The sequence below is a fragment of the Hyperoodon ampullatus genome (assembly GCF_949752795.1).
Source record: "Hyperoodon ampullatus genome assembly, chromosome: 11".
Classification (NCBI taxonomy): Eukaryota; Metazoa; Chordata; class Mammalia; order Artiodactyla; family Ziphiidae; genus Hyperoodon; species Hyperoodon ampullatus.
Genome location: NC_136924.1, coordinates 98,288,954 through 98,302,903, shown reverse-complemented (window position 1 = coordinate 98,302,903; position 13,950 = coordinate 98,288,954). Strand labels below are relative to the sequence as shown.

The window sequence follows — 13,950 nt, the reverse complement described above, 5'->3', positions numbered from 1 at the left end:
GGACAGCTGCTGCCCCCACCTCCAGGCAACCCACGCTGTCAGTGGCCTCTGAATGGAAAGGTGATTGCAAAGAGGCAGAATGGGAGCACGTGTAAATCCTGCTGGGTTGACAGGTGACATTCCTGCAGGCAGATTCCTGAAGCGATGACCCCGGGAGGAAGAACCCTGCTGTGCCGAGATGCCTTGGTTCTGACGATATATACCAAGATGTATAGATGTACATCAGCACACACACATGCTTCCTCCCTGCTTTTTCCTGTGTCCAAGGTCCCGTCCCCCAAGTGTCTCTGGACCGTCTTTCCTCAGATGAGGTCACAGCATGGGATCCATTGCCATTCTAGGATGCCGGCTGCAACCCCTCACTTGGGTGGGTCACATGTCGTGGGGTCCGGTGGCCAAGGGAACCGACTCAGCTACCCCCAAGCACAAAAGGAGCCCGAATAGGGGGGCATGGAAGGAGGAGGGAATTGTTCACTTGTGCAAAATTCCAACAGAAAAGACGCTGCTTTCCACCTGTGAGCCTTCCTTCAGGGTCCTTATATCCTGGGGAGGAAGTGAGTGACGGTCATGACTGGGGACACCCTGCTGCCCCGCTTTACCCGTCCGTATTTGCTCAGCGCGATGTAGGTGCCTCGGTACAGGTCTGACTCATAGGCGTTGTAATTGTTGGGCAGGAGGGTCTCTCTGAATTTGCACTCCTCTTGGAAGCTGGGCTGTGAAAGAAATGGACAAACGGCAGAGCATCAGTGACAAATGAGGCCCAGCAGGCACGTCTGCCGTGGGCCCCTCGCTTTCCCATGTCAGACAGCCTCCAGGAGCTCTGGGCCATCCTGGGTGAGCAGAAACATGAAAGCTGAGGACAGGGGAGCCTTCAGAGCTCTCAGGGTCCTCCCTCCCCTTCCCTCCGTCATGATGAGGAAGCCCAGGCCCGAAGATGTGGGTGGACAGCCTGTGTCACATAGGGGCTGGGGGTTCTCCCGACTGCCAATCCCGGACACTTTCTACCAAGAACAGGGATGATGATTTATTCAGAGGAAGGACCAGGGAAGGATAAAAGAAGCTGTTTTCTCAAGTCCACTGCTAGAGGGCCTAGTGCAGCAGGATAGAGAGCTGGGCTTTGCTTGGTGGCTCTAGTTGTGTGACCTTGGGGCAGGCGCCTCCCCTCCCAGCCTGATTCCCTTTTCTGCACCCACATGGTTGCGGAGCATTGGCGGGGGGGTGTGGTGAGTGGAGGGCGAGATGGATGGCTTTCTAAGTCCTTCCCAGCACATCTGTTTAATATGGTAACGGTCTCTCCACTTGTGTTCCCTCACCCTGTCTTTCCCAGTTTAAGGTCCAAGTTTGCTGCCCTCTAAAGGGGCCCATTCTGGGTTTGGACTTTGAGCCCAGAAGAGGGGGGCACTGGCATCATTTTTTAAAAGCACACAAACTGGAGCAAACTATCCACACAATTTGAATCTCGCTTCTTCACTGAGCAATATGCCCAGTGCCTCCTAGGCATCCACAGGTCGCCAGGGAACGGCAGGGACAGAGATGGCGAGAAGCAGTAACTTTTATGGGGAGAAGAACCTGCTTCCCTCTGTGACCAGCAGTGCCAAGGAGTCGGGGGCCGGTGGTGAATCACCTTCTCCAGAGCGTGTCGCGTGAGGACCACCTGTTCAGAAAACGAGGGCCAGGCTTCCTGTCACACATCAACAAGTTCATCCCCAATAAATCACCCAAGTCTTCCTTTATTCCTAGAAAAGAGAGCCACTGCCTCCCAAGCCCACCCGGCTCACTGCCCCTGGCTGGAGGGGTTTCTGGGCTTCCGATGGGGGTCGCTCCCTGGGAGCCAGGCGGCCTGGGATCTAGTCATTAAAGAAATGTAGAACGAAACAGAGACAGAGCTGAGCATAACACCCGACTGCTTCCTGCCGACTGAGGCCATCGGCTATAAAAAACCCACTCAGCGGCTAAGCGGCTGTGCTAGGGGTATCGCCTGACCTTCTTAAAAGGAATCATACTTTGAGCACCTGGCCTTGTCAGCCGTAGGGTGGACGAGAGCCTCTTCCTGTTATGAACGGAGGATGATGAGCCAGCTCTTCAGGGCTCCGAGTGGACCAGTCCAGCAGCACGGAAAACAATGCACCATCCCAGGGGACTCCTGGCTCCCTGAGACAAGGACTGTGTCCTGTGGAGCACATGATGCTGAACGAATGATGCTCTAATTGGAACGGCACAGCCACCCATGGATGCCCCTGCAGGGGTGGCTTCTCTTTGATGCAGCGAGAGCTGGCAAGGGACAGGCGGCGTTGTTTAGGAAACACGTCGGGTACCAGCCGCCGGTCCCTTCTGCCCCAGCTGAATGAACGCATCCCCCCGTTCCCTCTCACGCCCCTGGGTCACTGTGTACAGAGTACCTTCCTGTGATGTTCATTTGCTTGAGATGACCCTGCGAGCTTCCACCAGCCACATCAACTGGCTTCTGAAGACCATGCCAGGAAGTTCCGTTTTCACAGGTTTTCATCTCCCTTGTTATGGGTGCTCAAAAACACGTGTAGAATGAAGAAAGGAATGTCCCAAAGTAGGAAAACAAAAACTCCTCAAAATAGGCAAAGAGCATGTGACGATTCACCTCTTACATAGCTGTGTGAACTTGGCAAATGATTTTACCTCCTAAGCCTCAGCTTCCTCATCTGTAAAATGGGAACAGTGAGAATAATTCCGTCCTAGCACTGGAGGGAGCATTCATTGAAATAATGCATGGAGAGTCCTTGGTATAATGCCTGGCACACAGTAAAATAAAAAATAATTTGTATTGCCATAATGATGCTTCTCCAATTGATTCATGAATTAGTTTAAATTAAAAGCACTAAAAATCTTTGTCTTACCCGGAATCATCATTCCTGTAAAACTTGCTGTGGGTCGCAGAACAATTTAGCTTCTAAGTCCTGCATTTACTGCCTGAGTGGCAGTAAGAGGTGAGCATGGGGGAGGAGGGCACAGAGCTGACTGGGCTCCGGCCCCACACCCCTGGGGCCTCTCTGGACATGGGGGGTCGGGGTAGCCACAGGACCTAAGGCTGTTGATGGGCAAAACTCTGGAGCAACAGCACAAGGGAAAAATAAAGTTGGGATCAATGGTAAAAGTTGAGTAGAAATAATGTTACATGGATTAATAGTCTGGTGTGGATCAACTAACAAAATACAGTCCAGAAGTAAATCCAAACATGAACATAAAATAAAGGTGGATCTGAAATGAATATAAAATACAAGTGGCATTTCCAATCACTGGCTAAAACGTGGTGTTGGAAGAACCGGATGCTATCTTTAATAATCATCATAATAATAGTAATAATAATAAAGTTTGATGTATGATTTTATTCCTAACACTAAAATAAATTCCAAAAGGAACAAAGATTTAAATGTTAAAAAGAGAACCTTAAGGGAAGTTCCCTGGTGGCCTAGTGGTTAGGATTCCAGGCTTTCATTGCCGAGGCCTGGGTTCAGTCTCTGGTGGGGAAACTGAGAAACCAAAAGACGCGTGGGCACAGCAATAAGTAAGTAAGTAAGTAAGTAAATAAATAAATAAATAAATAAGAGAGAGAAAGAGAAAAGAACCTTAAAATAAGTCAGAAAGATCTTTCTAAGTAGAACACAAAAAACTAGAAGGCATTTAAAAAACCAAGATGAATAAATTAGACTTCTGCTTGGAAAAAAATAATCACCTTAAACAAAATAAAAATATAAATAGCAAACCGGATAAAAAATATTTACAATGCATTATATTTTGTAATATATTTTGCAATAGATTGAATTTTGCTACTATATCCAGAACCCTGAACTCACTGAAAAATGGACGTTTATGAACAGACATTTCACAGAAAAGGAAATACAAAAAGCATTTAAACGCAAGAACATGTGCCTAACAGAGAAACATAAACCATAACTGTGTGATCACATTTTTAATTGTCAGGTTGCAAAAAGAACACTGTTTGACAATAGGCTTTCATTGATGAGGGCATGGGGACTAGGAATTCTCATTTGTTGTCTGTTGGTGTGTATATTGTTATAACCTCTCTAAAGAGAAATTTTACAATATTTATTAGAATAAAATAATAACTACAGCTTTGGATAGTAATTCCACTTCTAGGAATTTATCTTACTGGTTCACTCCCACTCATGTACAAAAGTCATGTACCGCAGCATCATTTGTAATAGTGAGAGACCAAAAACAACCTAAGTGTCCATCAGGAGGGCAGTGGTTAGCTCAGTGATGGGAGAGCCACCCAATGGAACACTCTCAGCCATAAAAAATAGAACCTCCTTCTGCACTGATTTGAAATGCTCTCCAAGGCATATTGTTCAGTGAAGAAGCAAGATTCAAATTGTGAGGATAGTTTGCTCCAGTTTGCGTGCTTTTAAAAAATGATGCCAGTGTGAGAACATGCACAGGGACATTGGGACTTCCTGGGATGGTAGGTACACAGGGCCTGGCAACAGTGGCTGCTCTGGGGAGGGTCTGAGTGGCTTCAAGACAACAGTGAGAGTGAGACTTCATTTCTGTGGTATATTCTTCTGCACATTTTCCCCCTTAAACCACGTCCATGTATTACCTCGTCATGTTAATAGATTATTGAAAATGGGAAGGGAATTCAGGATAGAAGATGGGCCAGAAAATGGAGTGAGAGAACCTTTGCATCAGAGACTGGCCCGTTCTCTCTCCCAGGTCCTGTCCCTCCCCCCGTCCACTCCCTGCTCTCCCCTCTGTTCTAACTGTTTATGACCCTGGAAAGCACCCTGCCCACCAGTTTCCAGGAGACTTCACTTCTGATCTGGATGGTGGTCAAGGGAGAGGTTTCGCGTGTGGTTTGCAAACTCTAGAGAGGAATGCAGATCTTGGGGTGGAGGACCTGGGGGGAGCGGTGGTGGGGAGGGGGAGGAATTGAGCGATTGGGGCCAGGAACTCAGGGCATTTGCCCCGATCCTCTGATCTAGAATGTGTCCAGTTGAAGAATCCAGCCTTTGCTAAGGTCTGGGTCTCCTAAAACACATTTGTTTAAATGTGCAAGACAGTGGTTGCATATGCACTGTGCTTCGTTCTCTGATCATCAGATTTTGATTATTCAACCCCCAACCCCAAATTTTCAAAAAGTTGCTGACCTCTGTTTCTTTCCCCTAGCCTACCTCACGTGCCTAGCCTTCCCCCGAATTCTGTGTCCATCTAAAGTGAGAAAGGAGAAACGGGTGAAGTTTGCTTTGGAAGCCTCTCTACCTCGTCCTTGCCCGCTCCTCCCTGCACCCCTCTCCACCCCATCCTTGGTATTCAGGTGGCCATGCGGCTGGGGGCAAGGCCAAGACCATGGCCCTGAACTGCTCCCTGCAGCCCGATGCTCCACTGCCCACACGGATGCTCGAGCTGGCATCAGGACCAGCCCCTCGATTCATCTCTCCATTCGTGCCCCTGCGCTGAGTCTCATGACTCAGGAATGTTGGCTCCTGAGCTCTGCTGAGAAAAGCCAAGTGAACGACACATTAATAAAAGCAGCTACCGTATATTATTACTTGAACAAATGAAAATAATTCCCCCAGATCACATTGCCTGGGCCTGCCGGGTCCCAAGCCCCAGCGTGACAATGTCTTAAATTCCACATAGGTCTAATCAGGCTTATGGGGACCCAAACTCTAAAGCATTTAGCTCTCGCAGTGGAGAAGGGCGTTTTGCAGGGGGGTACACACAGGGGTGTCTCTCGGCCTGAGTTACCTCTGGCGGAAATGCCCCTTAGAGTCTGCGGTGGACCAGACATCCATCCCATCTCGTCTTTGGTCAGTAGGTCACCCGGACTAATGAAAGTGTCTTTTTATCTTTAAAGTTCTTCCTTCTAGGCCTGCCCTGGGCCACTTGCCCCCGTTACTCCTGGCTGTGTGTGTGTGCATGGGAGCTGGGGAGGGGTGGGGATGGATAAGGAGGCGGGTGGTGAGAAAAAACCAGAAAACTCCTTGTCCTAAGACCCTTTCCTCCTGCAGTCCCTGACTGCTACATTTTGGTCCTTAGCGGAAATGGAGAAATAACATCTCCCGGCTCTGAAGACATCTGTCTGTTCTAATCCCCGTTCCTAACACACAATTGCACCGGCAATTTAGAAGTGTTTGAAGATGTCTCCACCAGGCCTATCATGCTTCTCATTCCTGTATCGCTCTGGGTAGCAGGCAGGCTGCAGACAAAGCTGTTTGTGAGACCGTCTGCAGGGTCCCCCGGGCCCCTCGCTGTAGCACCAGCCCCTCCCTGCTCAGGGGTCCCATCTCCCAGCCCTTCCACATAGTCTAACACCAGGGACCCTTTGCCTCATCCCCTCAGGAATCCGTTCTCCTCTAGGGGAGGGGTGCAGCTAACTGAGCGAGGGAAAGACTTGGTCCTCCCCTCCCCAATTGTAACGTCCTAGGTAGCAGTCAACGGCCTCTGTGGATGAAACAAATGCTGTGCTTTGCCAGTTGTCATAGTACTATTGATGAAAAGGATGGAGACACAGTTATAATCAGTAAAACCAAGATCACTCAGAAGCATAACTGATTCTAAAGCACAGGGATTCTCATAGAACCACTGTCAGGTGGAGATCTTTGATTTTTTTTTTTTAATTTTAAAAAGATCAAGGAGACTGGAACTCCCTGATTCCTGCCTCGGTCCACATCAGAGAGAGCAGAGAGAGGTCTGGTCCCAGAGAGGGTCAGAGACTTTGCCCGAAGTAAGACAGTAGCTGGAGGCTGGGCGGGCAGGAGCTGGAAACCGGGTCCTTGTCTGCACACCAGGTACGCTTCTGCTGCCGGCCTACGGGCATCACCTGCTAAACCTGGAAGCAGGTTTGCACACAGCCCTGATTCACCTGAGACCCCGGAGACCCACGGTCACATCTGAAAAGTGAGGATAAAGGTCGGATGCACCTCCCAGGGGTGCTGGGGGATAGTGTGCTCAGAAAGCGTCCCCAGGGTGTCTGACAAACAGTAGGTGCTCAATACAGTGGAGCTACTTATACTGTCGAAACACTGCCACAGGCTCTGCACCCCTCTTTCCAAGGGCTGAGACCTGCGGGAGGCCACCTAGGTGGGTTTTCTGGCTCTCATTTTCCTACCTTGCCCCTGCTCCCCCTTCCATCCCCCCAAGCATGGGTCCCCTCCCCCCAGGAGAGACCCCACTGAGGAGCCATAACAGCTGAGCCACAGGGAGGGGAGGCAGCTCTTGGAACTTAAAGGGAAATAGTGTGAATGAAATCATCACCCAGTGGGAGTCTTCCCAGCTCTTTGGATCAGCGGGCAATAGTTTTTTTAGACTGTGATAATGGCCCCTGGGGGGCGTAGCAGGGAGTGGATAGGTGGTCCAGGAGCACCTGGTGCCTGGGCTCGGGGCTCCAGGGAGGGCAATCTCCCCCTCCAAGAAGGTGCCTTTGGGCCAGATGCTCCTGGGGGTGTGTGTGGGTGGGTGGGGGGGAGATTGGGGTGTAGACCGTGGGCGGGGCTTCTCCTACGGAAGCCCCCGTTTTCCGGGACTCCTCTCCTTTAGTGAGCCCTGCGGACCCCCTTTGAAGTCATCTGCCCAGGAGTGAGGGGTCAGGGGCGTCACCGACATCAGGGGTCAGCCCACACTTCAGAGTTGCCCCCTTCCTCGTGCTCCTTGAATGTTCTATCCACCCGCAGCACTCTCGCTGTGAGGTCCCCTGTTCCCAGCCTCCCTGCTTGTCCTACGGGGACCCCAGGTTTCGAGTGGGAAGTGGATGCATTGGCCTTCTCTTTGCACCCTTTCCCCAGCTCACAGTTCAATTTCTTTCGGGATAAGGAGAAAAAAATACTAAATAGCTTGTTAATGACGGTGGCAGAGATAAGGGTTGGTGTAATTTGTGCTTCCTTCCAAAAGATTCACCTTGTGTAGAATCCCAGAGCCAACAGCCTCCGTTCCTGGCTCTGCAACGAGTGGGATTCCAGGCTGTACACGGGCTGCAGGGAAGGGGCTCTTTGGGGCCACCCACCACACAGAGCCGGCACTTGCTCCACCAGGGCCTCCTCGGTTCCAGCTGCTTCGTCCTCTGCATCACATACGCAGAGAGCGGTGGAAAGGGCGTCTGAGCATCCCAGTCGCATGGCTGTTTCATCTCCCAGCAGCCCTCAGCGCTAGTGTAACCCCGGGGCAGGGAGGATTCCTTGCCCTCGGAAGGCCAGGTAGCCTGGTGGTCCCTAGCCTGCCTGCACCTCAGAAATACCTGGGAAACTTAAACAATAAAAACAAACTGATTTGCAGACCCCCATTCCAGCCCTACTGACTAAGCATCTCTGAGGAAGGCCCCCAGAAATCTGGACATGTAACAAGTTACCAAGGTGATGTGGATGCCAATGGTCCTCCCACAAGACCGACCTCTAGGAAAGAGGGGTGCAGAGCCTATGGCAGTGTTTAGACAATATAAATGACTCCCCTGTATTGAGCACCTACTGTTTGTCAGGCTCCCTGAGGATGTTTTCTGAGCACTATCTTCCAGCACCCCCAGAGGTGCATCTGACCTTTATCCTCACTTTGCAGATGGGACCCTGGCTCTCCCAGGTCTCAGGTGAATCGGGGCTGTGTGCAAACCTGCCTCCGGGCTCGGCAGGTGATGCTTGTAGGTCAGCAGGAGGAGAGCCTTTGGTGGTACAGACTAGGACCCTAGATCCAGCTCCAGCCTGCCTACCCTCCAGCGCTTGTCTTCAGAGGCCCACTGATTCTAACGCACGTCTTGTCTCCACGTAAACGAACCCAAATGGAGAGGTGCTAGCACTGCAGATCACAGGCTGAGGCCAGTGGAGCACCCCGTTTGGGTATTTCACAGCCCTGGTCTGTTGGGACAGCCTCCCCAGACCCCAGCACCGATCCCAGACCCCCCCTGTTCACATTCGGACCCTGTCTGTCCCCGTGCAAAGGTAGAACAGCCCCCACACCCTCCCCGTAGATAGCCACTCTGCTATTCCTTGACCATGGCTCAGAGGTCTTCCTTTCTAACCTTCTTATTTCTGTCGAAAGAACACCCAGTTTCTTTGCCTTCACAGGGGTGCTTTCCCAGCCCATATTTTGGAATATGCCAAATCATGGGCTGAGAGACCCAGGAATGAGGGGGTCAGAGAGATCAGAGATTTTGGTAAATATGGAAGTTGGTGAGGTTAGCCAAAGTGCTAGCCTTGACTCCCCCCCCAGGGATGATCTGTGATGGGGAGAAGGCAGGGGGTGGGATCTGGGGCCAGCCAAGAGAGTCTTATATCCCCTAGGGGAGGATGCTTCTCCAGCTCTTGGGATCAGAGACCAGAGGACTTAAAGCCTTAAAGTAAAATGTCCACGCACTGATGAAGGCGAGGAAAAGAGCTTCGTTTCTTCTCCTCTTGCTGTGCTCCAGGCTGGGGGCCTCGGAGGGTGAGCCATGGGAACAGCGTGCCCAGGCTGAAAGACAGGCCTGTTCCTCTGGGCCTCTCCTGCTCAGGACCTGACCGTAAGCCTGGACAACAGCTTTATGCCAGAACGTGGGTTTCCCTCGGACCCAGGAGCCCTCTGAGCTACGGTTTCTGTCTCCTTACAAGGCTCTGGTGGGTGAGATCAGGGAAAACATGGTCCAGCGCACAGGCTGATTCACCGTGCAGCTTAGAAGCTATAAGCCCTTCACTCGCACCAGCGCTTTCCACAGCAACCTCCCGACCCATTCTAGATAAATATTCACGCCCCTCTTCAAGATTTTGCATTATTTTCTTCAATTGCGTAATCTTCAGGCCTCGTGCAGCCTGAAGCTTCCCCTGGCCTGATGAACTCACCGTGGTGTATAATCTTCCTTTACTGTTCATGGCAACGAAGAGGGCACTTTTCACCCCAAAGAGACTCACCACGCCTCGCTCCACTGTGGAAATCTCCAGCAGGCCTGACAAAGAAACGGGAGCTGCATTACCCCAGGCTTGTGCAAATCAGAGCAGGACGTCAACCTAAAGGTGACCCTCCAAGGGCATCTAGGCCCATCCCCCTGCTTCTAGAAAGTCAGACCCTCCATCACCTCTATCCTTGATCTCACTTTAGGAATCGGCTGCCAGGCTCGGCCAGTCCTGCTAAAAATCCAGTTCTGCAGGGAAAGTTCTGGCGTCAGAGTTAGAGTTCACAGTGGCCACTTAGGCATCTACCTAAAGTTAGCTTTGAATCTGGGCTTAATCACACCACATCCTTGACGTGGGTAAAGGAAGTGAATTCTGATTAGCTTTGTTAACAATGTATACTCCTCGTGTTTCAACAAATAGCCCATCTAATCTTTTTTTTTTTTTTTTTTTTGCGGTACGCGGGCCTCTCACTGCTGTGGCCTCTCCCGTTGTGGAGCACAGGCTCCGGCCGCGCAGGCTCAGTGGCCATGGCTCACGGGCCCAGCCGCTCCGCGGCATGTGGGATCTTCCCGGACCGGGGTACGAACCCATGTCCCCTGCATCGGCAGGCAGACTCTCAACCACTGCGCCACCAGGGAAGCCCTAGCCCATCTAATCTTGCAAACAAAAAAAAATCTTGCAAACACTGGATCCTGCAGCCCTATCCCCTCCTGGGGAGAGCCCATCTAGGCAGCAACCCATCAACTTGTAGGACAGAGGGGGCAAGTTGAAATAAAAAGAAGGATGTGCTTCAGCTGGGAATTTTGCAGACGACTTGCCTTTCCTCTCCAAGAGAAAAGCTAAATAAAAAGCAGCATGTGTCTAATTTGGTCCAAGCATCTTCACCGGTTCTCCCCACCCTTGTTTCATGGCTCCCCCAGGCTGGGGGTTCCCTGTGGTCCTACAAGGCCATGGCTGGGCCCGTAATGCTGAAGGAATTAGTGCCTCAGGGGCTCTGTGGGGTGATGGCAGAAGACACCAGGATGCTCGGACCTCAGCGCATTTAAGCCTGCACCGAGGCAGGGTCAAAGTGAGTCAGGGGCTGTGGCTAAGCTTATGGGCGTCCCTAAGAATAACCTTTCCCCCTTCAAAACAGGACTCCAGGCACCAGAGCGAGGCCCCTCCATCCTTTATCCCTGTTGGAGCCCCAGCCCCCAGCTTCCCAACTGGCTGCAACTGGCACTCACTGTAGGGGTTCTCCTCGTGGGTGCCGCTGATCCGGCCGTCGGGGGGCACCTGGAGGTGGAAGCCGATGCCCACGTTGCAGTAGAGCCTCCGCTGCCGCTTGATCCCCACCAAATAGCCGCTTTCCCAGTTCACGCCAGCAATCTCTCCAGCCAGCCCAGCCCGAGACCTGGACAGCAGGGTGCCCCAGCCCCTCGAAGCCAGCAGCGTGCTGTTGGCGCGGGAGCCCGCGGGAGAGGGCACCACCATGCCCACGAGGACGCCGAGGAAGATGAGAGCCCGTAGCGTGCCCTGCAGACGTCCTGCTCCCGGGGACATAGTGATGAGCTGCCTCTGTCCCAGGGCCATCCACCTTGCCTCTCAGGCACGTGGTCAGAATTAATGGCCCTAAAAATACCGCCCTTCTTGTTTTCCTCCCCTCCGCATGGCGGCAGGGGCTTATTTTTGGAAGGCAGTTGAAGGCTGCTGACATGAAACAAAAGCCTGCCTTGGGCACTCGGGTCTGGAGCGGAGGGACCCAGGCTGAGCCGCGGCCGGTACGGACCATGGCTTGGGGACGCGGTCTAGCTGGCCCGCTCACTCCGACCCGAGTTGATTCTGCTTGATTTGACCTATCTTTATAGTTCAGCAGCCTGGCCCGCCCCGCGCCCTTCATCACCCTGACGTCAGCTGGCCTGGCTCACTTATCCAGGGCTGTAACACTAACCTGCTCCTGGGCCTGGCGGCCTCCCCAGACCCCCAGCACCCAGGGATGCTGGGAGCCACTGTCATTCCAACTATGAAGCAGGAATGAAGTGAGCAGGGAGCATCTCTGAGGGGAGGGAGGAGTTGGCCAGGGGCCCCGGGGAAGAGGGAGGCCAGAGGCCACCCAAGACCCAAATTGGGCAGAAATTCTTGGCCTGGCAGTGCTGGCTTCCTTATTTAGAGGGCAAAGGGTAAAGACAGGGATGGGGCAGTCTTGGTGGCAGGCAATGACCGGGGCACACGAGTTACCCTATTCATGGAAAGAGCTCATGGTTGAGGGCCATAGAGCCTGGGGGGATGCTGAAAGGCTGAACCCCTTTAGCAAGAGAGGACAGAGATGGGGGTGCGGTATCCAAGGGTCCTGAGGATCGTGGAGGGAGGCAAGGCTAGGGTCGGTCTTCTGCTCTCCGTCCCGGTCATGGAATTCACCCAGCCAACAGGGTGGAAGTTGCATCTGGCCCTTGCCATGGCCACTGGCCATCTTCCTATCGGGGCTCACCCTTGGCATCTGACTGATGTCATTCATTCCCATTTTACAGATGAGGAGGCTGAGGTTGGGAGAGCTTAAGTGACTGAGCTTAGGTGCTGAGTAACCATAGTTAGTAAGTGGCAAAGCCAGAACGTATAAAGTCGGCCTGAGTCCAAAGCCTGTGATTTTAACCTCTGCATGATGGTCTGATGTAGAAGTTAGATTTGCACGGAGTCTACTGAGCTCATTACATGCCAAGGGTACTCACGGAATTATTTCAGTAGCACAGGATGCTTCCCCAACGCACCCATGCTGGAGTCTGTGGGCAGCCTGGGGAAGCTCCTAGGATGAGGCACACTGCTCAGGGCCTGCCCTGAGACCCCACTCCCTCCCCTATGATTCCAAGCTCCTGCCCTGGCCTGGGTCCTGGCCTCCAGTCTGTGGAGTCTACCTGCCTTCTGCTCCTCTGCCTTGTCCATTGGATTGATGTCTTGGTTAGGATTTCCACCAAGCCTTGCATGTCAGTTTTGCCCAGATCCCTTGAAGCCCAGGGGACTTCTGTCATTACCTTCAGCTGCTAAAATGTGGGGAGTTGGGGAGGGAATATACAAACCTCTGCTTAGCATAGCCCTCACCATTGGGCCCCTAGCTTCCCTACCACCTTTCCCCTCCCTGTCACCTGCATTACCTCACACCCAGCTTTATCATCACCAGCACCATCTTTCCCACAACAAGGAAAGACTGGCACCCTGTGGGCATAGGTAGGCCTTCGTTAGAAAACTAGTAAAAAAAACCCCCCATAATTAAAAAGAAAGCATCTCTCTGCAAAGTAGGAGGGTCTTGAATAATCCAAAGGCAAAACTGTCAAAAAAAGAACCACCATGTTGAATTTCCAGCTAGATTTCATACATTTACATTTTCTTGCATGAAAGAGCGGCAGAGACACTCTCTTACCCATGTTCACTTTGGGATCTTGTGTTCATGATGCTGGTGTTCTGACTTAAGGAAGAGGCAGCCTGGCAGCCTGTTGGATGGTAAGAAGTTAGTCTGAAAGGAACACTTGCCTTGGATGATTGGAGAGGCGCTCATCAGCAGGGGGTCAGAATCTCTGCGGATTTCTTCTCGGAACCCATCCACTGTGGGACTGCTTTGGAGGAGAGATTAAACCATGACAAGGTCTGTGCCAAATATCAACAAAAATAGTGACTCTCTTTAGATTCATTTAGATTCACCTCATCCCAGATTCTTCGTGCAGGGATCGTGGTTGGCATCTTATAAAACAAAGGGCTTCAGAATGGGGACGCCTGGATTTGAATCCCAACTCCACCACTTGTTAGCTGTGTGACCTTGGAAAAATTTTGAACCTCTCTGAGCCTCATTTGTTCATCTGCAAAATGAGACCATTACTACATAGGGTTATTATATATTAGCAACAATACATGCAAAGGGCCAATGCAGAGCACAATACAGTCTTTTCTCAGAAACACACTGAAAATCACTCACCCCGTTAAAGGAGAACAAACCCAAAGTGAGAAGAACCATCTCTCATCTCAAGGATGGGAGAGACACGTGGCCTTCTAGTTCCTAAATGCTGGCCACCCAAGCATATATTGTGATGGCTGCTAACATATGCAGAAGCAGGCAGCTCGGATTCCTAAAATATTCTGA

General features: G+C 51.8%; 1 protein-coding gene across 1 annotated transcript; it reads right to left on the bottom strand.

The window, feature by feature from the left end:
• Positions 1-536: 536 nt before the first annotated feature.
• On the bottom strand, positions 537-11,417 carry FGF6 (fibroblast growth factor 6; the record flags this gene model as incomplete). The annotated part of the gene is made up of 3 exons (XM_079714213.1): positions 537-713; positions 9,795-9,898; positions 11,072-11,417. 3 exons carry the CDS (start codon positions 11,415-11,417, stop codon positions 537-539), a joined length of 627 nt encoding a protein of 208 aa, XP_079570339.1.
• Positions 11,418-13,950: the final 2,533 nt, after the last annotated feature.